The sequence below is a fragment of the Symphalangus syndactylus genome, chromosome 13, assembly GCF_028878055.3.
Source record: "Symphalangus syndactylus isolate Jambi chromosome 13, NHGRI_mSymSyn1-v2.1_pri, whole genome shotgun sequence".
Taxonomy (NCBI): Eukaryota; Metazoa; Chordata; class Mammalia; order Primates; family Hylobatidae; genus Symphalangus; species Symphalangus syndactylus.
Genome location: NC_072435.2, coordinates 40,750,996 through 40,778,447, shown reverse-complemented (window position 1 = coordinate 40,778,447; position 27,452 = coordinate 40,750,996). Strand labels below are relative to the sequence as shown.

Here is a 27,452-nt window from a genome sequence, read left to right as displayed (position 1 = left end):
CTTCCTGGAACAAAAGCACACACCCCCAGGGTGCTCAGAGGCCTACTTTATCTGACAGTTAACTAGCAAAACTAAACCAACTACATTTGCAAAATGCCATATGGATGTTCCAAACTGCATGTTTCAAGCTGGACGTGGTAGCTTTTTTTTTTTTTTTCCTTCAAACAGGGTCTCTCTCGCCCAGGCTGGAGTACAGTGGCCTGATTTTTGGGCTCACTGCAGCCTCAACCTCCTGGGCTCAAGCCATCCTCCTGCTTCAGCCTCCCGAGTAGCTGAGACTACAGTAGTGGGACTACAGGTTTAGACAGAGTTTGAGAGGGGAATCCACATCAGAACTTTATTCTAGAATGAAAACTTAAATGACAGAGATCATTGAATACAAACCTCCTCATTCTTGATATACCATGTCAAAAATTACAGGATTTCTGGGTCAAAGGCTTCTAAGGGGCCGGACACAGTGGCTCACACCTGTAATCCCAGCACTTTGGGAGGCCAAGGTGGGTGGATCACCTGAGGTCGGGAGTTCGAGACCAGCCTGACCAACATGGAGATACCCCGTCTCTACTAAAAATACAAAATTAGCCAGGCGTGGTGGCTCATGCCTGTAATTCCGGCTACTCGGGAGGCTGGGGCAGGAGAATCACTTGAACCCGGGAGGTGGAGGTTGCGGTGAGCCGAGATCACGCCATTGCACTCCAGCGTGCGCAACAAGAACAAAACTCCATCTCAGAAAAAAGGCTTCAAAGGATTGTAGGTAAATTTCCAAAAATAGTAACAATAAAGGGGGCAGAAGGCAGAGGTAGTAATATTCAACTTGTGAATAAAAACAAACAACCAGCCGCGCTCCTTCACACCTGTAATCCCAGTACTTTGGGAGGCTGAGGTGGGCAAATCACTTGAGGTCAGGAGTTTGAGGCCAGCCTGGTCGACATGGTGAAACCCCCGTCTCTACTAAAAATACAAAAAATTAGCCGGGCTTGGTGGCGGGCACCTGTAATCCCAGCTATTCAGGAGGCTGAGGCAGGAGAATCGCTTAAACCCAGGAGGCGGAGTTTGCAGTAGGCTGAGATCGCGCCATTGCACTCCAGCCTAGGCAATAAGACCGAAACTCTGTCTCCAAAAGAAGAAAAAAAAAATCCTACGTATCCAAGGTACCTAGAGTAGTCAATTCATTGAGACGGAAAGTAGAATGGTGGCTGCCAGAGGCGGAGGTGGAGAGGAATGGGGAGTTAGTATTTAATGGCTCCAGCTGTTTTCCAAGATGCAGAGTTCTGGAGATGGGTGGTGGTGATGGTTGCACAACAATGTGAATGTTCTTAATGCCACTGAACTGCACACTTAAAAATAGTTAAGATGGTAAATTTTATGTGTATTTTGCCAGAATTTTTTAAATTGGAGGGGAAGTGAGAAACAAGAAATTGCTCGACCTGCCATTTTTCATTTGAGGACCAGCATGGCATAGTGGCTAGGAACTAAGACCTTGGCGTCCTGAGTTCCTCTATCTGTTTTGCATTTACTAACTAGGGGCCTTTGAACAAGTCACTTGGTATCTCTGAGACTTTATTCATCCTTACAAACAGGAGTAATAATAGTTCTTATACAAGGTAACAGAATCTCACCAGCACAAGAGTAAGCACTTGCTAAATTGTTCTTATTTTGAATTTTAATAACAAATTTTATTATTTGATGATAGTTACTTAAAAGTTAGCAATAATTCAGGGATAATTGGTTGAATTATTAATATTATATTATCACCTAGGGCGATAACCACATCAGAAGACTTCGTTTTAAGGGAAAAAGAGACCCAAGTTAGGAGTCAGAAGACTTGGGCTTCAAGAGTGGCTGTGGGTGGGTATAAGATTTCTCCTTGGTGACAACCAAGGGTTGACGGAGATGACCTCTTAGATAACCAGAAAGCACGATCAGCTTCGCTGCTCTAGGAAAGCCAGCCGTGGAGCTGCACCTCCCTCACCGCCTAAGTCTCCTGGGAACGTCCCGGGCGAGGGAAGCGGTCCAAAGGTCGTACACAAGAATACTGATTGCAAAGCCCCTTCCTACGCTGGTGACGGCGGCGTGGCGCAAGATTTGTGCAAGACTCCCTCGGATTGGGAGCAAGGGTCCCGCACCTTCGTGGCTCCCATGACAAAGTCTGCAACTCAGCCCGCTGGGGGAGCTGCAAGGAACCTGCAAGCGTCCCAGCCCCTGCAGAGACCCCCAAGAAAAAGTACCCCCAAAACAGCCTGGGTTGCAGATTTATAAATACTTCCTCCGCACATGCGCATTGGAATTTACGAGTGGCCCGGGGCGCAACGCTTGCCCACTGCGCCTGCGCCGTCCGGCTCTTCCTTCGGGGCACAGGACCAGAAAGTGGGGTCCCGTGGTCCCGCAAAGAAGGAAAAAGAATGGGTCAGCAGTGGCCACACGGTCCCTGTTTCTCGTTTCTTACCTCGTAGTGCTTCATGGCTCCCTCCCACAGCGGCTACTGCTCCGCGGCTGCTGCTGCCTAACTGCGCGGCACAGCACAGGGTCCCTACAGGGCTCGCAACCGCTGCGATAGACTAAACGCGGCTCTGCGTCCGCCCCGCCCCTCCCGGCCGCGCGCGCCCCGTCGGCCAATCAGGGCACGAGGCGCCCACCTTCGCCCCTGCTCCTTGGGGCCGGTCCGAACCAAGACTGGGGCTAGCACCAGGGGATTGACCAATCAACTTGCGAGACCCATCGAAGGGGGCGGAACGCCTGTAGGAGGGGCTAAAGAGAAGGGGCTTGACCATCCACCAATCCAAAGGAGGTCTCTGCGCCGCGCGTCCCTTTGCCACGCCCCCTGATGGCGTCGCTGTGGAAACCAAGGTAAGCAACGGTTAAACCAGACGCGGGGGCGGGGTAAGAAGTTGAGTGACAGGCAAGGCAGTATCCACATGACAGGCGGCGCCGACGGTGTAAATTCTGAGGTGGGCGGCCCCGGGGGTACACCAGGAACAGCAGGAGAGGGCTAGGGGCTGGGGTCGCGGGCTGCGGAGTCTGGATGGCGAGGTCACTATGGGAGGAGACTCTTGAGTGGCAGGGAAGGAAAGGGGAAACGGGGTGGCGAAAAGCTCCCCATTTGGGAACCCCCAACCTGCGAGAGCCCCATCCCCATTCTGGGGGTGGCTTCACTGCTGTTTTTAATGAAAGCCCCCGCCCCGCTTTGTTTTTTTGTTTTGTTTTGTTTTTGAAACAATCTCGTTCGGTCCCCCAGCTGGAGTGCAGTGGCGCAATGACGGCTCACTGCAACCTCCGCCTCCCGGGTTCAAGCGATTCTCATGCCTCAGCCTCCCAAGTAGCTGAGATGACAGGCGCTCGCCACCACGCCCGGCTAATTTTTGTATTTTTTTTAGTAGAGACGGGGTTTCCCCGTGGTTGGCCAGGCTGGTCTTGAACTCCTGACCTCAGGGGATCCTCCCACCTCAGCCTCCCAAAGTGCTAGGATTACAGGCCTGAGCCACCGCGCCCGGCCCCCCTCCCCACTTTGCTCCGCCCTATGGACAGGGGAACTACATTTGTCTCTGCTTGACGTCCAGAATGGTGTCTAGTGGCTCCATGGGGCCACTGAGCCCTTGAAATGGGGCTGGTCCAGGCCAGGCACGATGGCTCACACCTGTAATCCTAGCACCTTGGGAGGCCGAGGCAGGCAGATGACGAGGTGAGGAGTTCGAGACCAGCCTGGCCGATATGGTGAAACCTCGTCTCTACTAAAGATACAAAAATTAGCCGGGCGTGGTGGTGCACACCTGTAGTCCCAGCTAATCAGGAGGCTGAGGCAGAAGAATCTCTTGAACCCGGGAGGCAGAGGTTGCAGTGGGCCAAGATCTCACCGCTACACTCCAGCCTGAGCAACAGACCGTTTCAAAAAAAAAAGAAAAGAAAAAAAGAAATGGGACTGGTCCAAATTGAGATGTACTGTAAATGAAAAACACATAAATTTCTGGCCAGGCACGGTGGCTCACACCTGTAATCCCAGCACTTTGGGAGGCCAAGACGGGCAGATCACTTGAGGTCAGGAATTCAAGACCAGCCTGGACAACGTGATGAAACCCTGTCTCTACTAAAAATACAAAAATTATTTTAGGTGTAATGGCGGGCGCCTGTATTCCCAGCTACTAGGGAGGCTGAGGCAGGAGAATCGCTTGAACCTGGGAGGTGGAGGTTGCAGTGAGCCAAGATCACACCACTGCACTCCAGCCTGGGCGACAGAGTGAAATTCTGTCTCAAAAAAAAAAAAAGGACTTCTGACAGGCAAAGGAACAGGCACTACCTGGCACACTTCGTCACCTCCTCTCCTTATTGTTGTTTCCAGATCCTGCCCCTGAGCCTTCATGAGCTGTTGAACCATCCGGAATTCACAGGCCTGTCATGAGAGACACGATGAGAAGTCCTTAGAGGTAGATCGCTGATTCACAGGGGAGCAGGCGGAGGCAAGGGTGAGTCAGTGCTTGGAACTCAGTCATCCGGATTTGGCTCTGGAAACTTCTGAAGCTGTAGGCTTTGGGGATCCCTGACTGCGAGTACAGGAAGCCAACGCTATGTGGTCTTCAGGAAACTCATTATCTTTTTCACTGGCGCTATCTGGGAAAAACAGATGAAAACCTGAAGGTGTTTTGTATGTGTGCTTTCAAAAGCAAGGATCTGGCCGGACGCAGTGGCTCAGGCCTGTAATCCCAGCACTTTGGGAGGCCGAGGCAGGTGGATCACTTGAGGTCAGGAGTTCGAGACCAGCTTGGCCAACATGGTGAAACCCTGTCTCTACTAAAAATACAAAAATTATCTGGGTGTGGTGGCAGGCACCTGTAATCACAGCTACTCAGGAAGCTGAGGCAGAAGAATCAGTTGAACCCAGGTGGCAGAGGTTGCAGTGAGCAGAGATCACACCACCGCACTCCAGCCTGGGTGACGAGTGAAACTCCGTCTCAAAAAAAAAGCAAAGATATTTTTCTGGTGGCAGTTTTGAGTTTTGAGGCCTTCTGTGTCATGACAAGCCTCACTCCCTGCCCTTCTTGGGTGCTGGGGGAGAGTATTTGCTTCCATGCCACAAGTTAGTTTTTTGGTAGAGATGAGATCTCATTATGTTGCCCAGGCTGCTCTGGAACTCCTGGCCTCAAGTGATCCTCCTTCCCTGGCCTCCCAAAGCGCTGGGATTACAGGCATGAGCCATCCCACTCGGCCTGAGACCACAGTTAAAATCCTATCAGATTGAATTACCTGAGGTACTTGATTGTGAGGGGCCATGGGGATAGGGTTGAACCCCTAACTAAGACCCAGCCACGTGTTGCTCCTTCACCAGTTATAAAATTTTCAACTTATTTAATGTGATCTGAAGAGGTGAGTCTTCCAGCTCTGGGTTGCAGCTAGATAGGGCATGACGGTGTACAAGTAGGTGTCATTTTGAAGAGATTCCATACATATTCCCATAAACTCAGAATGTTTTGGAAATTCCCTTTTGAGACTGCTTTTCTGAGCCCCACACTTACTCAACAGGCACCAAATCATCCTCATACACCTACTATGCTGCATGTCAACTGGAACATACAAATAATTTTCACCCCCTCCTCACCCATAAGAAGCTGGCAGAAAGGCAGGATCCAGCCTCCAAAGTAGAATTCCTCTTTGTTTTTGAGGGGTGTTGCAGGCTTGAGGAACCCCTTGTTTGCCCATCTGGCTTCCAGTAACCAGGCTGTCAGCAGAAATGAAACCCACCCTTGGAATGAAGACTGGCCACTTTGTTCAAGCCACTGAGGACACTGTACTGTGGCCCTCTGATGGTGCCTGTCTGTAGGGACAGCTAGATCCTGCTGGTGTCTTCACAGTCCCAGCAGTGGCTGATTCACAATGGTGACTGGTAGATCTGTTGGGTCCTTGCTGAGCTGATGGTAACTAGCTCATTTATTAAAGTAATTTCCAAGGGAGAAACTGCAAGAGACGGCCTAAGCTGTGGCAGCTTCCAAGGATGAGCTTTTCTGGACCTCAGGTTTGGGGGAACCCGAGACCATTTGAATGCCAGAGATGTGATGTGTTTGGTAATGTCGTGTCTCACAAGCTCCTTTTGTATTTCCCATGGGCAGATCGGGTTGGATCTTGACTTTTTCCAGAAACTGGCTTGGCTGGTTTGGGGTGTGTGTGAATGAGCTGGCTCGCCGGGTGTGTGAGGGGAGGTGAAACTGGGACTAGACAAGCCAGGGCTCGTTAGCAAGTTTCCGCTGTGTCAGGAATCCTGGAGAGAGGTTTCCCAAGCCCTATCCTGTCTTGCCTGGGTTGTTTAGTTTTTCTCCTTCTTTGTTTTTTTTTTCATTGAAGTGTAATTGACATGTAGTAAAATTCACCCATTTCAGTGTACAGCTCTGAACACATACAGTCATGCAACCACCATTACAATCAAGATACAGAACATTTACACCAACCCAAAAAATTCTCCAAACTACTCCATTTGTTGCAAGTCCCAGCCCCTGGCAAGCATTCATCTGCTTTCTGTCCTGATACTTTTGCCTTTTCCAGAAGGTCGAATGAAATGGAATCACACAGCCTTTTGAGCCTGGCTTCTTTCACCCACATAATGCATATGAGGTTCGTCTGTAATGTTGTTTTTTTGTATCTGTAGCTCGTTCCTTTTTATGGCTGAATAGTATTCCATTGTGTGGATGGATCCCATTTGTCTATCCATTCATCCATTGAAGGACAGTTAGGGTTTAACTGCTGTTGGTAATAACTAATAAAGCCTCAGCAAACATTCGCTCATGAGACTCCATCTCAAAAAAAAAAAAAAAAAAGTAGATTTTACCCTGCTGGTGTTGCTATGTGGATGAAATTGAGAGGAGCCAGGAGATGAACATTATAATAGTATCTTTTTTATTTTTATTTTTGAGATGGAGTCTCGCTCTGTCACCCAGGCTGGAGTGCAGTGGTGCAATCTCAGCTCACTGCAACCTCCACCTTCTGGGTTCAAGCGATTCTCCTGCCTCAGCCTCTCGAGTAGCTGGGATTACACGTGTGCACCACCATGCCCAGCTAATTTTTGTATTTTTAGTACAGACGGGGTTTCACCATGTTGGTCAGGATGGTCTCCATCTCTTGACCTTGTGATCCTCCCGCCTCAGCCTCCCAAAGTGCTGGGATTACGGGCATGAGCCACCGCACCCAGCCATGAATTTTTATATATGAACAAAGGTTTTCATTTCACATGGGTATCCCACTAGGAGTGGGATTACTGGCTCATATGGCTATAGTACTTTTTGAAGGTCTTTTTTTTTTTTTTTTTTTTGAGAATGAATCTTGCTCTGTTGCCCAGGCTGGAGTGCAGTGGCATCATCTCGGCTCACTGCAACCTCCACCTCCTAGGTTCAAGTGATTCTCCTGCCTCAGCCTCCCAAATAGCTGGGATCACAGGCACACGCCACCACGCCTGACTAATTTTTGCATTTTTCGTAGAGATGGGGTTTCACCATGTTGGCCAGGCTGCTCTCAAACTCCTGACTTCAAGGGATCCACCTGCCTCAGCCTCCCAAAGTGCTGAGATTACAGGCATGAGCCACCGCACCCAGCCTTGAAGATCTTTTCAAAATTTATTTGGATTTTTATTTATTTTTGAGACACGGTCTCACTGTCTGTCAGGCTAGTGTGCAGTGGCACACTCATAGCTCACTGCAGCTTGGAATTCCTGAGCTCAAGTGATCCTCCCACCTCAGCCTCCCAAGTAGCTGGCACGTGCCACCATGCCCAGCTGATTTCTTTGTCATTCTTTGTAGATATGGGGTCTCACTATGTGGGCCAGGCTGATCTGGAACTCCTGGGCTCAAGTGATCCTCCTGCCTTGGTCTCCAAAAGTGCTGGGTTTACAGGTGTGAGCCACCACACCTGGCCTGAAGGTCTTTTTTTCAACAGGTGAGCTGAAGACAGGAGTGATGCAATTTTCTTAAAATTAAGGCTTTATGATCATCTGAGTCACATTATACACAAGCTGAGTGTCTACTGTAAGCACTCAGTATGCTAAACACTTCAGCATTTTACTCTCTGGGTGACGCTGGGGAAGTCACATGACCTCTCAGAATCTCCATCTCCCCACCTGTAAAATGGGTGTAATGATAGCCCAACCTCATAGGGCTGTTGTGACAAGTATATGAGTTAATATTCATCAAGTACTTGGAACAGGCTTGGCCATGTCAATGTTAGATGTTATTATAGGCCAGACATGGTGGCTTATGCCTGTAATCCTAACACTTGGGGAGGCCAAGGCCGGCGGATCACCTGAGCTCAGGTGTTTGAGACCAACCTGAGCAATGTGGCAAAACCCCATCTCTACCAAAACCATACAAAAAATTAGCCGGGCATGGTGGCAGGCACCTGTGATCGCAGCTACTCAGGAAGCTGGGGTGGGAGGATCATTTGAACCTGGGAGGTGGAGGTTGCAGTGAGCCAACATTGTGCCACTGTGCTCCAGCATGGGTGACAGTGTGAGACCCCATCTCAAAAAAACAAAAAAACAAAAAAACAAGGCCGGGTGTGGGGTTCAACCCCTGTAATCCCAGCACTTTGGGAGGCCAAGGTGGGTGAATCATGAGATCAGGAGTTCGAGACTGGCCTGGCCAACATGGTGAAACCCAGTCTCTACTAAAAATACAAAAATTAGCCAGGTGTGGTGGTAGGCACCTGTAATCCCAGCTACTCGGGAGGCTGAGGCAGAGAATCGCTTGAACCCAGGAGGCGGAAGTTGCAGTGAGCCGAGATCGCACCACTGCAACTCCACTGCACTCCAGCCTGGGTGACAGAGCGAGACTCCATCTCAAAAATAAAAATAAAAATGTTATTATAATGTTCATTTCCTGGCTCCTCTCAATTTCATCCACATAGCAACACCAGCAGGGTAAAATCTACTCTTTTTTTTTGAGACAGAGTCTCGCTCTGTTGCCCAGGCTGGAGTACAGTGGCGCGATCTTGGTTCACTGCAACCTCCACCTCCCAGGTTCAAGCAATTCTCCTGCCTCAGCCTCCTGAGTAGCTGGGAGTATGGGCGCATGCCACCATGCCCAGCTGATTTTTGTGTTTTTAGTAGAGACAGGGTTTCACCACGTTGGACAGGCTAGTCTCAAACTCCTGACCTCAAGTGATCCACCTGCCTCAGCTTCCCAAAGTGGTGGGATTACAGGCATGAGCCACCACACCTGGCCTAATCTACTCTTATCTCCAATTTATGGAGGACAGACCTAATGCTCCCAGAGATCGAGCAGGCTATGGAAGATCACACACGTAGGGAATAAGGAAACAGTTGGTCCAGGATTTGAACTAAAGCAACCATCCTCAGACTCACTTGTGTAGTTCCTATATCAGTCAGGATTTTACCAAAGACACAGAGCCAGAGCCAGTAGGAGTGAGAGTGTGTGTGTGTGTGTGTGTGTGTGTGTGTGTTTGTGTGCAGACATTTATTTCAAGGAATTGGCTTACATGTTTGTGGGGGCTGGCTAGACAACGCCAAAATCTGCTGGGTGGGCTAGCAGGCTGGAAACTTAGGCAGGAGCTGATGCTTTTTCTGCCGGGAAACCTCAGTGTTTACTTTCAGTGTTGGCTTTTTTTTTTTTTCTTCGAGATGGAGTCTTGCTCTGTCACCCAGGCTGGAGTGCAGTGGCCTGATCTCGGCTCACTGCAACCTCTGCCTCCTGGGTTCAAGTAATTCTCCTGCCTCAGCCTCCCAAGAAGCTGGGATTATAAGCGCCCGCCACCACACCCAGCTAATTTTTTTTGTATTTTTAGTAGAGACGGGGTTTCACAGTGGTCTCGATCTCCTGACCTCGTGATCCGCCCGCCTCGGCCTCCCAAAGTACTGGGATTACAAGCGTGAGCCACCGCGCCCGGCCTAATTTTTGTATTTTTAGTAGAGACAGGGTTTCACCATGTTGGCCAGGCTGATCTCGAACTCCAGACCTCATGATCTTCCTGCCTCGGCCTTGCAAAATGCTGGGATTACAGGTATGAGCCACCACACCCGGCCTCAGTGTTGGCTTTTAAAGCCTGTAGACTGATTGGATGAGTCCCGCTTACATCCTCACATCCTTGAGGGTCATGTCCCGTTTTTAAAGTCAAGCGACTGTAGACGTGTTAACCTAACCGCATCAACATAATAACTTCACAGCAACACCTAGATTAGTGTTTAGTTGAATAACTAGGTTCTAGAGCTTAGCCACACTGACACAACAAACAACTATCACAGCTTTTCCAAGTTAAGAGCCCAATATCTGCTGAAGTTTACGAAGAGGCCATTTTTTCAGTAATATTCTGAAGTTCTCAGTGAGTGTTCAGGTCACAGTACCATGTCCATTACGAGAGAGTTACTGGGTTTGTTTGTTTGTTTAATTTCCTGGCTCCTAGAACTGATTAAAATAAATAAATAAAACTTCCAGAACTGGCTGGGTGTGGTGGCTCACGCCTGTAATCCCAGCACCTTGGGATATCAAGGCAGGTTGATCACCTGAGGTCAGGAGTTCAAGACCAGCCTGGCCAACATGGTGAAACCCTGTCTCTACTAAAACTACAAAAATTAGCCAGGCATGGTGGAAAGCGCCTGTAATCCCAGCTACTTGGGAGGCTGAGGCAGGAGAATCACTTGAACCCAGGAGGCGGAGGTTGCAGTGAGCTGAAATCGTGCCACTGCACTCCAGCCTGGGCAACGAGAGTGAAACTTCATCTCAAAACAAACAAAACTTAGTGAACATGACCCAGGCTTACTCAAGGAGAGGAGAGTTCCCAGCCCTAACATTGACCCCAAGCACAAAGACATCCCTTGCACAGTGTTTTTGGCAAAATGTTGCCCTCCAGTGTGTCAAGAAACTTTATTATTATTATTATTATTATTTGAAACTCTCACTCTGTCATCCAGTCTGGAGTGCAGTGGCGCCATCTTGGCTCACTGCAACCTTTGCCTCTCAGGTTGAAGTGAGTCTCCTGCTTCAGCCTCCAGAGTAGCTGGGATTACAGGCACCTGCCACCACGCCTGGCTAATTTTTGTATTTTTAGTAGAGACAGGGTTTCACCACATTGGCCAGGCTGGTCTCGAAATCCTGACCTCAGGTGATCCACCCGCCTCGGCCTCCCAAAGTGCTGGGATTACAGGCATTGAGTCACCGCGCCTGGCCTATGGCAAGAAACTTTAGAACCACCAGAAAGATCCACCCTGGTGGAGCCATGTTAAGGCCTTTGGAGGCTGTTGCATTTGTAATTCTAAATTAAATTTATATTATAAAATACTAGCTTATAAGTATAAAGTCACGAGCTCTGAGTTTTTCCCCATGATGCTCCTGATAGTTATTTATATAATTTTTTTATGGGGAGTCTCAGGATCTCACTGTCACCCAGGCTGGAGAGCAGTGGCACAATCATAGCTGACTGCAGCCTCAAATTCCTGGGCTCAAGAGATCCTCCCGCCTCAGGAGGCAGGAGGATGGTCTTCTTCCGTAGGAGTCCCTGTCTGCCCAGGGGCAGCTGTCACTGGAATCTTTTAGCTGTGATGCTGCCAGGAATGAGGTGATGGCTGAAGAGCCCACCACTAAGAACATGGTTAGTCACCCCTTTGACAATGCTTCCTTTGTGCCATGCCTGCTCTGAGCACTTCGCAAATGTTGACTCATATAAACTTCAAAGCCCTCATGATGTGGGCACAATTGCTATCCTCATTCCTCATTGTGCAGATGAAGAAGCTGAGGCCAGCAAAGGCCTAGTAACTAACCCAAGGTTACACGGCCGGGAAATGCTGGAGCTGGGAATGAAGCCCAGCTGTCTGGTTCCAGAGCCAGTGTTACTGACCTCCCAGGCAGTTCTTCCAGGAACCTCCTCCACTTCCCTGGGCCCTTCCCAGGTGGAACCCCTTTCTGAGCCTCCTTTTCCCATCAGCCCTGTCTTTGACGGAGGCACCCCAGACTTTCAGAGCCAAACGCAATCGTGTTGCCTACAATTGAGGAAACAGAGGCCTTGAAAGGTGTGTGACACACCTATGTCCCCCCAAATTATAAAGGTAGTTGGGGAAGAAAAAGAAGCACGTGTGTAAGAACGGGGAATATTTATGAGGTTCTCACTGTGTTCCAGGCACTGCGGACCCAGTGCAGACAGGACCTGGCCCCTGCCCAGGTGGTGATGTCAGGCTGAGAGGGAACACACTGGGAGGAAAGCAAAGAAACAAGATAAATTTCAAATTTAGCGGCAAGTGCTCTTGAGACGGCAGTAAAGTGAAGAAGGCGGGACTGGGAGGACCTTGGGAGATAAGCTTCCGTCCAGATCCTCACCTTGCTTTAGGAGGTGAGAACAGACGCAGTCTTCCATCCCAACATCCTTCTCCCCACGGTTGGGAGAATAGCGCTGGTGGGTTTTTTTGTTCATTTTACTTTATTTTACTTATTTTATTTTACTTATTTATGAGACGGAGTCTCGCTCTGTTGCCGAGGCTGGAGTGCAACGGCGGGATCTTGGCTCACTGCAACCTCCGCCTCCCCGATTCAAGCTATTCTCAGGCCTCAGCCTCCTGAGTAGCTGGGATTACAGGTGCGTGCCACCAACGCCCGGGTAATTTTTGTATTTTTAGCAGAGACGGGGTTTCACCATATTGGCCAGGCTGGTCTCGAACTCCTGACCTCAGGTGATCCGACCGCCTCAGCCTCCCAAAATGCTGGGATTACAGGCGTGAGCCACCGCGCCCGGCCTGTTTGTTCATCTTAAATAGAAACGGAGTCTCCCTATGTTGCCTAGGCTGGTCTCCAACTCCTAGGCTCAAGAGACCCTCCTGTCTTGGCTTCAGGAAGTGATGGGATTACAGGCGTGAGGCTCCGCGCCCGGCCTGATAGGTTCTCTTATTGCCATGTTGTAGATCGAAAGGGGCCCCTGGGCTAGGCAGACACAGGTTAGGTAGTTCGTCCGGCATCACCCGGCGGGAGCCCACCACAGGCCCCGCGAGACAAGAGCGGGCAGGTTTATCACCTCCCAGGGAAACGACTGGGTAGTCCCAGGCCCCACCCCTTCCCGGTACAGCATGTTCGCTGTGGCTCTCGACCCACTGACCCAGGCGGAGGGCGGGACGCAGGGTAGCTGGGGTCGCGTAGAGAGTGAAAGAAGGTCGCGATTGGCTCGTCCCGAAAGGTGGGCGGGGCCTCCTCCGACCTGTGCGCGCGCGCCGCGGGGAGGTGTTGCCGAGGGCGGAGCAGGAGGGGGCGTGCCCCCGCGCTGGCGGCCGTTGACGGTGAGGCCCCGCCCCGGATGTCGTGTGTCGCTGAAAGGGCAGCGGCGATTGGCCAGCGCTGCGGGGGGGGGGGCGGGGCGGAAGGTTCTGGAGGGGGCTGGCGGGCTCTGGAAGCTTCCGCCGGACGGGTATATAGAGTCCGGGACCGGGCGGCGGCGGAGCCGGGGGACGGCAACAGCGGGTCGGCGGGTCGCAGGCGGGGGCTATGGGTAAAGACTACTACCAGACGCTGGGCCTGGCCCGCGGCGCATCAGACGAGGAGATCAAGCGGGCCTACCGCCGCCAGGCGCTGCGCTACCACCCGGACAAGAACAAGGAGCCCGGCGCCGAGGAGAAGTTCAAGGAGATCGCCGAGGCCTACGACGTGCTCAGCGACCCGCGCAAGCGCGAGATCTTCGACCGCTACGGGGAGGAAGGTGTGTGCTCGTGGCCAGGGGTGCGGCCCCGCCGTTTGACAGACAGGGAAACTGAGGCACGCTGGTCCGTCTCGGCAGCCCCCCCGGGGAGGACGCCCCGAGCCCTGGGGCCGAGCTGCCCCGCCCTCCGGCCTCGCGAGCCTCCGCCCTCGGATTGGCGGCCGCGCGGTGGGAGGAGGAGCCTTGGCCCAGCCGCTTGCCCAGAAGCTTCTAGCATGTCTGGGGCTGCCCCTCCCCGGCCGTCTCCTCCCGCGGCCCCGAGCAGCCCCAGGGTGCGGTGCAGGGGGTTGGGGGAGCCGGGGGTGACGACGGGGACGGCGCGGTGGAGCCCGCTGCGGACCCGGGCTCCGCAGGGCGGCGCCTCTGGCTCAGCTACGGGGCGCGGGGCTGTGAATGCAGGCGCCGACCCCGTTCGCAGGCTTGGGGGCTGGGTTGGGATAATAACCGGGAAGGGATGATCTGGCCCCGGCCGGGCACGCAGGAGGCAGCGGCAGCCCAGGTGCGGAGAGCGGGGCTTTTTGTCCCTGTGCCCGTTGATGACTCAGGCTGGCTTCTGGGATTGATCTGGAGCTGATTTTTTGTGCAAGGATGGTGGCAGTGAATGCTAATTTGCGAGAATTTAAAAACTCCCCATCTATTTTGTTTTTTGTTTTTTTTTCTTATTTCTACTCTTCCTACCCATCACTAGCCCTAAAACATTGAGAGTAAACACTTACCGAAAGCCAACCCTGGACCGTGTGTCTTTAGCCATCTCTTGGGTGACATTGCCAGGAGGATGGGGTCAGTCCAGGAATGGCAGGGCCAGGGTGGCACCTGGAGGTGGAAATGTAACCGCACGAGTCCTTTTCCACTGTCAGGCTACGCGGAAGTACTTGGTGGGGGCGGGCGGGGGGGGGGGCGTCTCTGCTGCTGCAGTGGGAGGTAGAAGCTTGGGTTTCTTCCTTGCTCTCCTCTGACAGACTAAAAAAAGTTCCTCCCCCATGGCTTCCAAGCTTTTTTCCCCCTGTAAGGGAAGCGCGAGAGAGTCTGCTGTTCAGCCATCTGACTGCTTCTAATTCTGCTTTTCAGGCCTAAAGGGCAGTGGCCCCAGTGGCGGTAGCGGCGGTGGTGCCAATGGTACCTCTTTCAGCTACACATTCCATGGAGATCCTCATGCCATGTTTGCTGAGTTCTTCGGTGGCAGAAATCCCTTTGACACCTTTTTTGGGCAGCGGAACGGGGAGGAAGGCATGGACATTGATGACCCATTCTCTGGCTTCCCTATGGGCATGGGTGGCTTCACCAACGTGAACTTTGGCCGCTCTCGCTCTGCCCAAGAGCCCGCCCGAAAGAAGCAAGATCCCCCAGTCACCCACGACCTTCGAGTCTCCCTTGAAGAGATCTACAGCGGCTGTACCAAGAAGATGAAAATCTCCCACAAGCGGCTAAACCCCGACGGAAAGAGCATTCGAAACGAAGACAAAATATTGACCATTGAAGTGAAGAAGGGGTGGAAAGAAGGGACCAAAATCACTTTCCCCAAGGAAGGAGACCAGACCTCCAACAACATTCCAGCTGATATCGTGTTTGTTTTAAAGGACAAGCCACACAATATCTTTAAGAGAGATGGCTCTGATGTCATTTATCCTGCCAGGATCAGCCTCCGGGAGGTAAGGTGCCAGGTGGGGCAGTGTCTGTAGAGGGCGATGGCTGCTCTTTAAAGCAGTTTAGTATTTGCTGAACAAATGTGTTGGGGTGTGTAGTGCGTGCCAGGCTTGGGACACAACAGTGAACAGGACTGACCAGGGCGCTGTTCTGGAGCTTTCATGGAGGGGACATGTAGATTTGGGGCCCAGGTCTTAGCTGCAGAGGCCTGATGGGTCTTACTCTATGCCAGATGGCCTCTGGGCAAGAGCTGAGCCTGTTGAGCTAGCTTCCATCTAATGCTGTCCCTTTGCTCTTCAAGGCTCTGTGTGGCTGCACAGTGAACGTCCCCACTCTGGACGGCAGGACGATACCAGTCGTATTCAAAGATGTCATCAGGCCTGGCATGCGGCGAAAAGTTCCTGGAGAAGGCCTCCCCCTCCCCAAAACACCCGAGAAACGTGGGGACCTCATTATTGAGTTTGAAGTGATCTTCCCCGAAAGGATTCCCCAGACATCAAGAACCGTACTTGAGCAGGTTCTTCCAATATAGCTAGCTGAGCTCCCCAAGGACTGACCAGGGACCTTTCCAGAGCTCAAGGATTTCTGGACCTTTCTACCAGTTGTGGACCATGAGAGGGTGGGCCCAGGGAGGGCTTTCGTACTGCTGAATGTTTTCCGGAGCATATATTACAATCTTTCAAAGTCACTAGACGTCAGTGGTTTTTCGAGCTATAGGGCATCAGGTGGTGGGAACAGCAGAAAAAGGCATTCCAGTCTGCCCCACTGGGTCCGGCAGCCCTCCCAGGATGGGCCCACATCCATCTCCAGTCCCTATCCAGGGGTGAGAGGCAGACCAGCAGCTGGACTTGATCCCTCTGCGTCCCTTTGCTTCTGGCTGCTAGATAATGTCGACCTGCTGTCTTGGTTCCCAGACCCCGTACACTCCTCCGTTTCTGTTGCGTGATCAGTTCGTGGTTTATTCTGTATTTGTCTCCCATGTCTTGCTCTTCTCCTGGAGAATTCTGTCTTCTCTTTGGCCATCTCAAATTGAGAACCTAAACTATTCCTGTAGAACTGCCTGGTTGGCACCCACAAGCAATACCTCTTGTTCCAGCAGGACCAAGGGAGCCAGCCTCCAGTGAGTGACTCCAGCAAGTGCAGCCACCTTTCCCTTGAGGGTCTGGGAGCCTTGCCCCACCAAGGGGCCCTCCTGACCTCTGGCTCCAGTGAAGCTGAATGTCCTCACTTTGTGGGTCACACTCTTTACATTTCTGTAAGGCAATCTTGGCACACCTGGGGCTTACCAGTGGCCCAGGTAATTTTTTGTTTCATGGACTATGGACTCTTTCAAAGGGATCTGATCCTTTTGAATTTTGCACAGCCCTAGATACAATCCCTTTTGATAAAAGGGTCTTTGCTTCTGATTACAGGAGCACTGTGGAACGTCTGTAAATATGTTTTTATAATTCCATGTATAGTTGGTGTACACTCAAAACCTGTCCCCGGCAGCCACTGCTCTCTGTATATGGCCATAATGGAATTCTGAAGAAATGTTGGGGAGGGAAGGGGAGTTGGAACAAATGTCTGTTCCCTGGAGGCCAGTCTGGTGCTCAGACCTTTAGACTCATTGTAAGTTGCCACTGCCAACATGAGACCAAAGTGTGTGACTTGTCAATGCAGCGTGACAGCATTAAAGACTGATGTTAAACCTCAGGGGAGCGGTCCTGCGACTCTGTTTGAGGGTTCTGCTGGTTTTGGGGGTGGATTAGGGACCTGGGTATCCCTCCAAATGCAATCAAGATGGGAGGGTGGGATGGGCAGGAGGCAAGTGCCCTGCAAGGGAAAGATAAGTCCCCCTTCCTCGGCCATAAGTGGTTTGGAGAACTTCTACCCACACTCAGGGTCCAAAAAACCAGAGACCCAAGCACAGTGGCCTTGGGGATCATTTTTTGATGAAGGTTGGAGTCAAAGTAGAGGTGGGGGGAGGCAGGGTCTGGCTCTTAATTCTGCCTTTCTTCAGGGTCCCTGGCTTTTTCAGCAGACCTTGGCTCTGGGGCCAAAAGACCAACCCAGGGTCTGGCCTCTTAATGCCCAATCACTCCTTTCCTGCTAGAATGGGCTGGGTGTCCTGAAAGCTGGCCAAACCGGAGCTCAAGGTCCTGCCCAGGACTAGCCCCACCCTAGAGAAGACCCATTTCCTGCCTTGGCTTTATTTGCAGGCTACTAAATCTGCTTTTACTTTGTAACTTTTTTTTAAGTAACTGGTTTTATTGTAAGTAATTACTCAGGCTTAAAACAATGTATTGCTGCTTTGCTACAAAATGTTCTAAAGTGGAAACACTGTATATAGACCAGGAGCAGTGGCTCAGGCATGTAATCCCAGCACTTTGGGAGGCCAAGGTGGGCAGATCCCTTGAGCTCAGGAGTTTGAGACCAGCCTCAGTTTGAAACCCCATCTCTACAAAAAAAATTTTAAAATTCAGCCGGGGGTGGCAGCGTACACCTGTAGGGCCAGCAATTTATGGGACTGAGGCAGGAGGATCACTTGAGCCCAAGAGGTGGAGGCAGCAACGAGCTGTGTTTGTGCCACTGCACTCCAGCCTGGGTGACAAAGTGAGACCCTGTCTCAAGAAAAAAAAACTAAAACAATATCCAAAAGTCAAACTGGGCCAGACGCAGTGGCTCACACCTGTAATCCCAGCACTTTGGGAGGCCAAGGCGGGCAGATCACCTGAGGTCAGGAGTTTCAGACCAGCGTGGCCAACATGGTGAAACTCCGTCTCTATTAAAAATACCAAAAGTCAGCCAGGCGTGGCGCATGTACCTGTAGTCCCATTTACTCAGGAGGCTGAGGCAGGAGAATCACTTGTACGTGGGAGGCAGAGGTTGCAGTGAGCAAAAATCCCACTGCTGCACTCCAGCCTGGGTGACAGAGCGAGGCTGTGTCTTACAAATGTCAAGCTAAGAGTTGCTTTCCCTTCCCACTGAAACAGTTTAAGCGCTGAAAACAGTCTAGGGGCAGCCCTGCCAGTCCAGGAGAACTTTCTGCAATGACTAGAACATTCTATGTACCGTTTTATTTAAACATCTTACAAATTCAATAAAATTAGAATCAGTTCCTTAGTCCTGCCACGCTTCAGTTGCTTAGCAGCCACACATGTATGTGGCCAGTGGCAACTGTTGGACAAGTCAAGTCTAGAGGGCTTTTCCCCAAAGACATTGCAGGGGTGACTTTGAAGAGCAGCCACATTAAGCCAGGAGACGCCAGCCCAATCAGGAGGTGACCCTGGAATATCAGAGCTAAGAGATGTTTACCAAAGTATCCCAAACGCCAAGGTCACATTTACTGGGGAACTGACCTGACCTCATTGGTGACACAAATCCCAGGGCTGCCATCCCCACCCCCAAGTCTCCATTATACACCAAGTCCCTGTGAACTTAATACTGAAGTGTCACAAACACAAAGGTGCATGAAACCTTAAGGTATATACAGTTCTGGGAACTTCACAAAAAATACGGCCAAGCAACCTACCGGGTAGCAGTGTGAGGAGTGGGACGGTGGGATTTTGAGGGGAAAATCAGTGGTAAAAGGACCCAAAGACCTTTCACACATGCATTTTTTTGCTCAAAGGCCACTACTTGGCTTGTCTATCTTGGCCGGATATCTGGTGCACCCACATGCAAACTTTTCCCAAAGTCTTGGGCTTTTTTTGTTTTTTTCAGACAGAGTCTCGCTCTATCCAAGCTGGAGGGCGGTGGTGCGATCTCGGCTCACTGCAATCTCCACCTCCCAGGTTCAAGCAATTCTCAGCCTTCTGAGTAGCTGAGATTACAGGCGTGCGCCACCACATCAGGCTAATTTTTGTATTCTTAGTATAGAGATGGGGTTTCACCACATTGGCCAGGCTGGCCTCAAACTCCTGACCTCAAGTGATCCACCCGCCTCGGCCTCCCAAAGTGCTGAGATGACAGGCGTGAACCTGCGCTGGCCGATATCTTGATATCTTGATATGTTGCTGTGGCCTCAAGCGATTCTCCCACCTTGGCCTCCCAAAGCTCTGGGATTACAGACAGCCTTGGGCTTTCTTTAATGGATTTATTTCACTTTTCCATGCTGCGTCTCTGATCAGGTCTCAGAGCTCCTTCCATGACAGTACATGTGCAACAGACTCATTCTTTGACCCACCTGCATTACAATCCATTATAGCAGCAGTATTTTATCTTTTTATAATTATAGGACAGCACTCAATAGGTCCATTTGGCCCATGGTGAAAAGCCGAGTCCTCCCATCCCTCCCCTGGCCCTGAAGTCCCCATCCTACTGCACCACTATAGACACTGGCATTGGCATCGCAGATTTTTTTTCCTTTTCTCATTTTTGAGACAGAGTCTCGCTCTGTCGCCAAGGCTGGAGTGCAGTGGCGCACTCTCGGCTCACTGCAACCTCTGCCTCCCAGGTTCAAGCGACCCTCCTGCCTCAGCTTCCCTAGTAGCTGGGATTACAGGCGCGTACAACCACGCCCGGCTAATTTTTGTATTTTTAGTGGAGACGGGATTTCATCATGTTGGCCCAGGCTAGTCTCAAACTCCTGACCTCAAGTGATCCGCCCACCTCAGCCTCCCAAAGTGCTGGGATGACAGGCGTGAGTGAGTCACTGCACCCGGCCTTTTTTTCCTTTTTAAAAAAACCATTTCTGTGCTTCCTCCAAGAGATGAGTCTGTGCTTACATAAGCATAAACACAATTTCTAAATTTTCAATTTTATTTTTTGACTGTGTAATCACAATACAACACTGGAAAGGATACAGAGAGTGAAAGTCCTCCCTCCCACCCTACCATCCGATTCCACACCCCCGAACTGGGTACGAATGTTCCCCGTCTCTCCTGCGCCTTTCCTGAGATGCTGCGGGGAATACATTTTTCTTTTTTTACACAAGGAGTACATACTGTACACTCTGCTTTTTTTTTTTTTTTTCCTCGCACAAGATGCTGTGAACATAAAGAGCTTCCTCATTCCTGTGCTATTCCCCACCTTTATTCTGGCAAGCCCACCCAGATGGGTGTGAAGATCTAAATTAGTGTTTGGCGACCCCTGACTCCTCTCACATCGTTCTTGCTTCCAGCTTTGAGTCCCAGTTTGATCGCTTGCTTTATTTTATTTTATTTTATTTTATTGACACAGAGTCTCGCCCTGTCGCCCAGGCTGGAGTGCAATGGTGCGATCTCAGCTCACTGCAACCTCTGCCTCCTGGGTTCAAACAATTATCTTGCCTCAGCCTGCCGAGTAGTTGGGATTACAGGCACCCGCCACCACGCCCGGCTATTTTGTATTTTTAGTAGAGATGGGGTTTCACCATGTTGGTCAGGCTGGTCTCAAATTCCTGACCTCAGGTGATCTGCCCTCCTAAAACGTTAGCTGAGCGTTAGCCAGGTGTGGTGGCTCATGCTTGTAATCCCAGCTCTTTGGGAGGCCGAGGCAGGTGGATCATTTGAGGTCAAGAGTCCAAGACCAGCCTGGCCAACGTGGTGAAACCCCGTCTCTATTAAAAATACAAAAAGTAGCTGGGTGTGGTGGCAGGTGCCTGTAATCCCAGCTACTCGGGAAGCTGAGGCAAGAGAATCACTTGAAACTGGGAGGTGGAGGCTGCAGTGAGCCCAGATCCCACCACTGCACACCAGCCTGGGTGACAGAGCAAGACTGTCTCAAAAAAAAAAAAGAAAAAAAAAAGGCAGAAGAAACCGGAAACAGAAGTGCAGCTCTCATAGAGATGCTGTGACATCTGGGTGAGTTAGTGCATTTAGGCAGCAAAAGAACATAGCGATGAAGAACCCAGCTTCTGGGGTGGGGGGGTGCCAAGTCCAAGTTCTGCTCACCACGTTTCCTCAAACAAATGACAAAACCTTTCAGAGCCTCAGTTTCTTCCCATGTATAAAAGGACTAATCATACATCGCAGCCCCTCGTTTCTCACTCTTCTGGAGCTAGAACTCAGACAGCTAATCCCTGAGAAGCGCTTTATCCAGGCCAGGAATAGAGTAAGTGTGAATAACAATAGCAAATATAGCTAAAGCACTTAGCAGAAAACCTGCCCCAGGCCAGGTGGAGCAGGTCATGCCTGTAATCCCAGCACTATGGGAGGCCATGGTGGGTGGATCACTTGAGGTCAGGAGTTCGAGACCAGCCTGGCCAATGTGGTGAAACCCCATCTCTACTAAAAACTGAAACATTATATCTAAAAGTCAAGCTGGGCCGGGCACAGTGGCTCATGCCTGTAATCCCAGCACTTTGGGAGGCCAAGGCGGGTGGCTCACCTGAGGTCAGGAGTTTCAGACCAGCCTGGCCAACACAGTGAAACCCCGTCTCTACTAAAATTACAAAAATTCGCTGGGCGTGGTGGCAGGCACCTGTAACACCAGCTACTCGGGTGGCCGAGGCAGGAGAATTGCTTCAACCTAGGAGGCAGAGGTTGCAGTGAGCTGAGATTGCCCCACTGCCCTCCAACCTTGGCAACAGAGTGAAACTCTCTCTCAAAAAAAAAAAAAAAAAAAAAAGGAAAGAATAAAAGAAATCTCAATGCACCAAACTTCCACTAAATACTAAAAATGGGCCAGGTGCAGTGGCTCACGCCTGTAATCCCAGCACTTTGGGAGGCCGAAGTGGGTGGATCACCTGAGGTCAGGAGTTGGAGACCAGCCTGGACAACATGTTGAAACCCTGTCTCTACTAAAAATACAAAAATTAGCTGGGCGTGGTGGCAGGCGCCTGTAATCCGAATTACTCTGGAGGGTGAAGCAGGAGAATCGCTTGGACCTAGAAGGTGGAGGTTGCACTGAGCCAAGACTGTGCCACTGCACTCCAGCCTCGGTGACAGAGCAAGACTCTGTCAAAAAAAAAAAAAAAAGAAAGAAAAAAAACACCTAAAAATGGCACAACACAAACAAGAAGCATCTATCTATATTCTCTATTAAAATCTAGGCCTTGGCTGGGTGAGGTGGCTTGTGCCTGTAATCCTAGAACTTTGGGAGGCTCAGCCAGGTGGATCACCTGAGGTCGAAATCTCGCCACTGCACTCCATCCTGGGCGACAGAGTAAGACACTGTCTCAAAAAAAAAAAAAAAAAATCTAGGCCTTAAAGAGCATGCACTCATCTTCTCTCCCACCGACCTGACAGCACTTTTTTTTTTTTTTTTTTTGAGACAGAGTCTCACTCTGTCACCTAGGATGGAGTGCAGTGGCACAATCTTATCTTGGCTCACTGCAACCTCTGCCCCCGAGGTTCAAGCGATTCTCCTGCCTCAGCCTCCTGAGTAGCTGGGATTACAGGCGCATGCTGCCACGTCCGGCTAATTTTTTGTATTTTAGTAGAGACAGGGTTTCACCATGTTACCCAGACTGGTCTTGAACTCCTGAGCTCAGGCAATCCACCCGCCTCAGCCTCGCAAAGTGCTAGGATTACAGGCATGAGCCACCCCTCCTGGCTGAAAGTACTTTCATAGTCTGTTGATATCACACTTGCCTGAGGGGAAGCAGAGGCTGATTTCTCAAACTGCGTGATTATTAGTTGAGACACCTTCCCTCTTTGTCAGTGGGGCAGGAGAGACAACGGCAGGAGAATACTCAAAAATGTCCCCTGCTTCGTGGCAACTGTGAGTTCCCTTGAGGTCACCAACTACATCCTAATAATCTGTATCACCAGTTGCCAGAGTGATGCTTGCCCCGGAACTGACCCTTTGAGTGTTTGTTAAGTGAGTAATTAAGTGACAAAGTGATTCAGACAAGAGGACCTGCAACATTTTTCCTACGATAGTTCATGTCATGGTATGTGCAGAGGAAGGATAACCCAGCCCTCGGGTCGGCTGTTAGTCCCCACCACTCTTGCCAGGGACCCCACTCCCATACCCCAATTCCTTCAGCTCTCCCACCAGGAAGAAGCAGATATTCAGTCCGGGAGAGCCCCTCTTTCCTGAGGCACCTGTTTCTTTTTCTCTTCTTCTTTTTCTTTTCTTTTCTTTTCTTTTCTTTTTTGAGACCGAGTCTTGCTCTGTCATTCAGGCTGGGGTGCAGTGGCATGATCTCAGCTCACTGCAACCCCTACCTCCCAGATTCAAGCAATTCTCATGCCTCGGCCTCTTGAGTAGCTGGGACTACTGGCGCCCACCACCACGCCCAGCTAATTTTTTAAATTTTAGTAGCAACGTGGTTTCACCATGTTGGCCAGGCTGGTCTTGAACTCCTGACCTCAGGTGATCCGCCTACCTCGGCCTCCCAAAGTGCTGGGATTACAGGCGTGAGCCACTGCACCTGGCATGGGGGACCTGTTTCTATTTCACGATCTGTAGACCAGTCTATGGGCACAGTTCCTGAGGGACACCTCAGTGCTAGGCCCAGGAGATGCACCAAGCAGAAAACTTGGCTATCTGGGGTAGGGGAGGGAGGATGGAGCTCGTGAAACTCAGTCTCCTAGGAAACACACCTGTGGGTTTCAGTGTCCTAGGGCTGCCACAACAAACTGGGTGGCTTCAAATGACAAGTAATTTGTTGGTGGTGGTGGTATTGAGGCAGAGTCTCACTCTGCCACCCAGGCTGGAGTGCAGTGGCGCGATCTCAGCTCACTGCAGCCTCCGCCTCCCAGGTTCAAGTGATCTGCTTCAGCCTCCCAAGTAGCTGGGATTATAGGCACATATCACCACGCCCAGCTAATGTTTTGTATTTTTAGTAGGGACAGGGTTTCACCATATTAGCCAGGCTGGTGTCAAACTCCTGACCTCAGGTGATCTTCCCGCCTCAGCCTCCCAAAGTGCTGGGATGACAGGCATGAGCCACCACACCCAGCCTGTTTGTTTTGAGACAGGATCTCACTCTGTTGCCCAGGCTGGAGTGCAATGGCACAATCAGGGCTCACTGAAGCCTCGATCTCCTGGGCTCAAGCGATCCTCCTATCTCAGCCTCCTGAGTAGCTGAGACCACAGGCGTGCACCATCATGCCAGGGTAATTTTTAAATTTTTTTTGTAGAGACAGGGTCTCACTGTGTTGCCCAAGCTGGCTTTGAACTCCTGGGCTCAAGCAATTCTCCTGTTTTGGCTTCCCAAAGTGCTGGGATTACAAGCATGAGCCTTTGCACCTGGCATTAACAAGTGGGGACGGCTTTCTCCTGGCTTCTGGTGGCTTCAGCAATCCTTAGCCTTCCTTGGGCTTGTAGCTGTATCGCTCCAATCTCTGCCACTGCCCTCCCGTGGCCCTCCCCTCTGTATGTCTCTGTGTCTTCTCCTTTTCCATTTCTTATAAGGACACCCGTCATTGGATTTTGGGGCCAGCCACCCTAATCCAGGATGATCTCATCTCGAGATGCTCCACTGAATTACATCTGTGAAGACACTTACTCCAAGTCAAGTCACATTCACAGTTCTGGAATGTGGACATATATTTTAGGGTGGGGCATCATTCAACTCATTAAACTGACCGAGCCACTTCCCATAGCCCGCAGCGTGGAGGGGAAGACGCCTGGCAGGCCCTGGACACACAGGCCAAGGGACAGGAGCTTGTTAGGGTGCAGGGAGGGGCTCCTGGGACCGAGGCCCGGGGATGAGGCCCCTAGGCTGGAGATCTGGGAACCACTCCCCCACAGGGCCATACACACACACACACACACACACACACACACACACACACACACACGCCTGGTGTGGCTGGAATCGAGAGAACAGGAGAGAGCAGGGCAGGGCGTGTCTAGGAATGAGACAGGCCAGGCCCTGCATTCCTGAGTGGGAAGAGAAATTGAGAGTTAGGAGGGACAAGGCCTGATTTGCTTTTACCAGGGAGACCGAGCCGGGACCTGGTGGTTTGCCTTCACGGGGCCCCAACGTTCCCCAGGAATGTTACGCTGGATATCAATGTAGCCAGGTGTGACACCTGAAAAAAAACACTTTGGCTCACAGGGGCGGGTTCTTTGGGGGCACATGGCCTTCTGGGGGGAGGTCCTCCGTAGGGAAAGGAGGTGACCTGACTTGGGTGCTCACGGGCGCCCCCTGGCCTCTGTGCGGAGAACTGACTGTAGGGGTAAGGGCAGAGCGGGAGTACCAGGACCGAAGCCATTCACTGCACCGCCAGGCAGGAGGTGATGGGGCTGGCTGGACCGGGAGAGGTCTGAGCAGGTGGGGGGAAAGTAGTCCAGGATTTTTTTTTTTCTTGAGATGGAGTCTCGCTCTGTCGCCCAGGCTGGAGTGCAGTGGCGCAATATCGGCTTGCTGCAACCTCCATCTCGGGGGTTCACGCAATTCTCCTGCCTCAGTCTCCCGAGTATCTGGGAGTACAGGCGTGTCCCACCACACCCGGCTAATTTTTGTTTTTTTAGGAGAGGTGGGGTTTCACTATGTTGGCCATGCTGGTCTCAATCTCCTGACCTCAGGCAATCCACCCGCCTTGGCCTCCCAAAGTGCTGGGATTACAGGCATGAGCCACCGCACCTGACTGATTTTTTTATTTTTATTTTTGGCTTTGCTTTGTTTTGTTTTGTTTATTAGAGACAGGGTTTCATTCTGTTGCCCAGGCTGGAGTGAAATGGTGCGATCATAGCTCACCACAGCCTTGACCTCCTGGACTCAAGTCATCCTCTTACCTCAGCCTCCCAAGTAGCTGGGACCACAGGCACGAACCACCACACCCACCCAAGAATACATCTTGGGGCCGGGCACGGTGGCTCACACCTGTAATTGCAGCACTTTGGGAGGCTGAGGAGGGCAGATCACTTGCGGTCAGGCGTTCAAGACCAGCCTGGCCAATACGATAAAACATCATCTCTACTAAAAATACAAAAATCACCCGACCAATCAGAGAGCTCGCTAAAACGCTAATTAGGCAAAAACAGAAGGTAAAGAAATAGGCAATCATCTATCGCCTAACAGCACAGCGGGAGGGACAATGATTGGGATATAAACCCAGGCATTCAAGCCAGCAACGTCTACCCCCTTTGGGTGCCCTCCCTTTGAATGGGAGCTCGGTTTTCACCCTATTAAATCTTGCAACTGCAAAACAAAACAAAACAAAACAAAAAAATCAGCCGGGCCTGGTGGTATGCACCCGTAATCCCAGCTACTTGGGAGGCTGAGGCTGAGAATCATTTGAAACCGGGAGGCCAAGGTTGCGGTGAGCTGAGATTGTGCCACTGCACTCCACTCCAACCTGGGTGACATAGACAGACTTTGTCTTTAAATGTATGTATGTATGTATGTATGTATGTATGTATGTATATCTTGGGCCAGAGATGAGATAGGTGGCTCCCTCCTGTAATCTCAGCTACTTGGGAGGAGGCTGAAGCGGGAGGTTGAGCCCAGGTGTTCGAAATCAGCCTGGGCAACATGGCAAAACCCCATCTCTACGAAAAATACCAAAATTAGCTGGATGTGGTAGGAGGATCACTTGAACCTGGGAGGTCAAGGCTATGGTGAGCTATGATGGCACCACTGCACTTCAGCCTGGATGACAGAGCGTGATCCTGTCTCAAAAAAAAAAAAAAAAAAAAAAAACAGAGAAGAAAAGAAAATATTGTGCCTATAAGAAAAGCTTTTTAAAAATATCTGATGTGTCTGTGGTTTCACTGTCATTGCTTGCCCATTGGGATTTAAAAAAAGGAAAAGAACAGAAAAGAAAGTAGTGCTGATAGGACGTGCTGCTGACAGAGCTGGAGTATAAGAGAAAGGTAGGCTGGGCGCAGTGGCTCACGCCTGTAATCCCAGCATTTTGGGAGGCCAAGGCAGGAGGATCATTTGAGCTCAGGAGTTTGAAACCAGCCTTGGCAACATGGTAAAATCCCATCTCTGCAAAAAATAAAAAAAAATTAGCTGAGTGTAGTGGCCCGTACCTGTGGTCCCAGGTACTTGAGAGGCTGAGGTAGGAGGATTGCTTGAGCCCAGGATGTTGAGGCTGCAGGGAGTCATGATTTTGCCAGTGTACTTCAGCCTGAGTAACAAAGCAAGACTCTGTCAAGAAAGAAAAGAAAAGAAGAGGAGAGGAGAGGGAAAAGGAAGGAAAGAAGGAAGGAAGAGAGGAAGGGAGGGAGGGGAAGGAAGAAGGAAAGGAAGTAAGAAAAAAAGAAGAGAAGGAAGGAAGGAAGGAGAGAAAGAGAGAGAAAAGAAAGGAAGGAGAGAGAGGAAGCAAGGTAGGTAGTAGTCAAGT

The 27,452-nt window shown here is 50.9% G+C and overlaps 2 protein-coding genes across 6 annotated transcripts in view; one reads left to right on the top strand and one right to left on the bottom strand.

The window, feature by feature from the left end:
• The window catches only part of TECR (trans-2,3-enoyl-CoA reductase), a 63,309-nt gene that overhangs the window by 34,983 nt on the left and 874 nt on the right, over positions 1–27,452 (bottom strand). The window contains exon 2 of one of the 2 annotated variants that reach the window (XM_063616436.1): positions 4,292–4,384. In XM_063616436.1, coding sequence (XP_063472506.1) covers positions 4,292–4,369 — 78 coding nt within the window. In that variant the 5' untranslated portion in view covers positions 4,370–4,384. Of the gene's footprint in view, positions 1–2,446; positions 2,611–4,291; positions 4,385–27,452 lie in introns of those variants that run through there. The other variant, XM_055235555.1, reaches the window with a different exon arrangement.
• On the top strand, positions 2,890–16,995 carry DNAJB1 (DnaJ heat shock protein family (Hsp40) member B1). Of its 4 annotated transcripts, none has more exons than XM_055235557.2 (5): positions 2,890–2,948; positions 4,334–4,457; positions 13,527–13,656; positions 14,725–15,305; positions 15,602–16,995. In XM_055235557.2, the coding sequence occupies exons 4-5, from the start codon at positions 14,814–14,816 to the stop codon at positions 15,830–15,832; spliced, it is 723 nt and encodes a 240-aa protein (XP_055091532.1). In that variant the 5' UTR covers positions 2,890–2,948; positions 4,334–4,457; positions 13,527–13,656; positions 14,725–14,813; the 3' UTR covers positions 15,833–16,995. The 4 variants fall into 4 exon arrangements, with proteins under 4 accessions (XP_055091532.1, XP_055091533.1, XP_055091531.1 ...); XM_055235558.2 differs by having other exon boundaries at positions 2,893–2,936; XM_055235556.2 differs by lacking the exons at positions 2,890–2,948; positions 4,334–4,457 and having other exon boundaries at positions 13,195–13,656.

What these genes read in the sequence shown, in the direction of transcription:
- DNAJB1 (XM_055235556.2), top strand. Translation starts at nt 13,446, where the DNA reads ATGGGTAAAGACTACTACCAGACGCTGGGCCTGGCCCGCGGCGCATCA. An exon ending in CGACCGCTACGGGGAGGAAG is followed by an intron (nt 13,657 to 14,724) that starts GTGTGTGCTCGT and finishes TCTGCTTTTCAG; the next exon opens with GCCTAAAGGGCAGTGGCCCC. An exon ending in CCAGGATCAGCCTCCGGGAG is followed by an intron (nt 15,306 to 15,601) that starts GTAAGGTGCCAG and finishes TTGCTCTTCAAG; the next exon opens with GCTCTGTGTGGCTGCACAGT.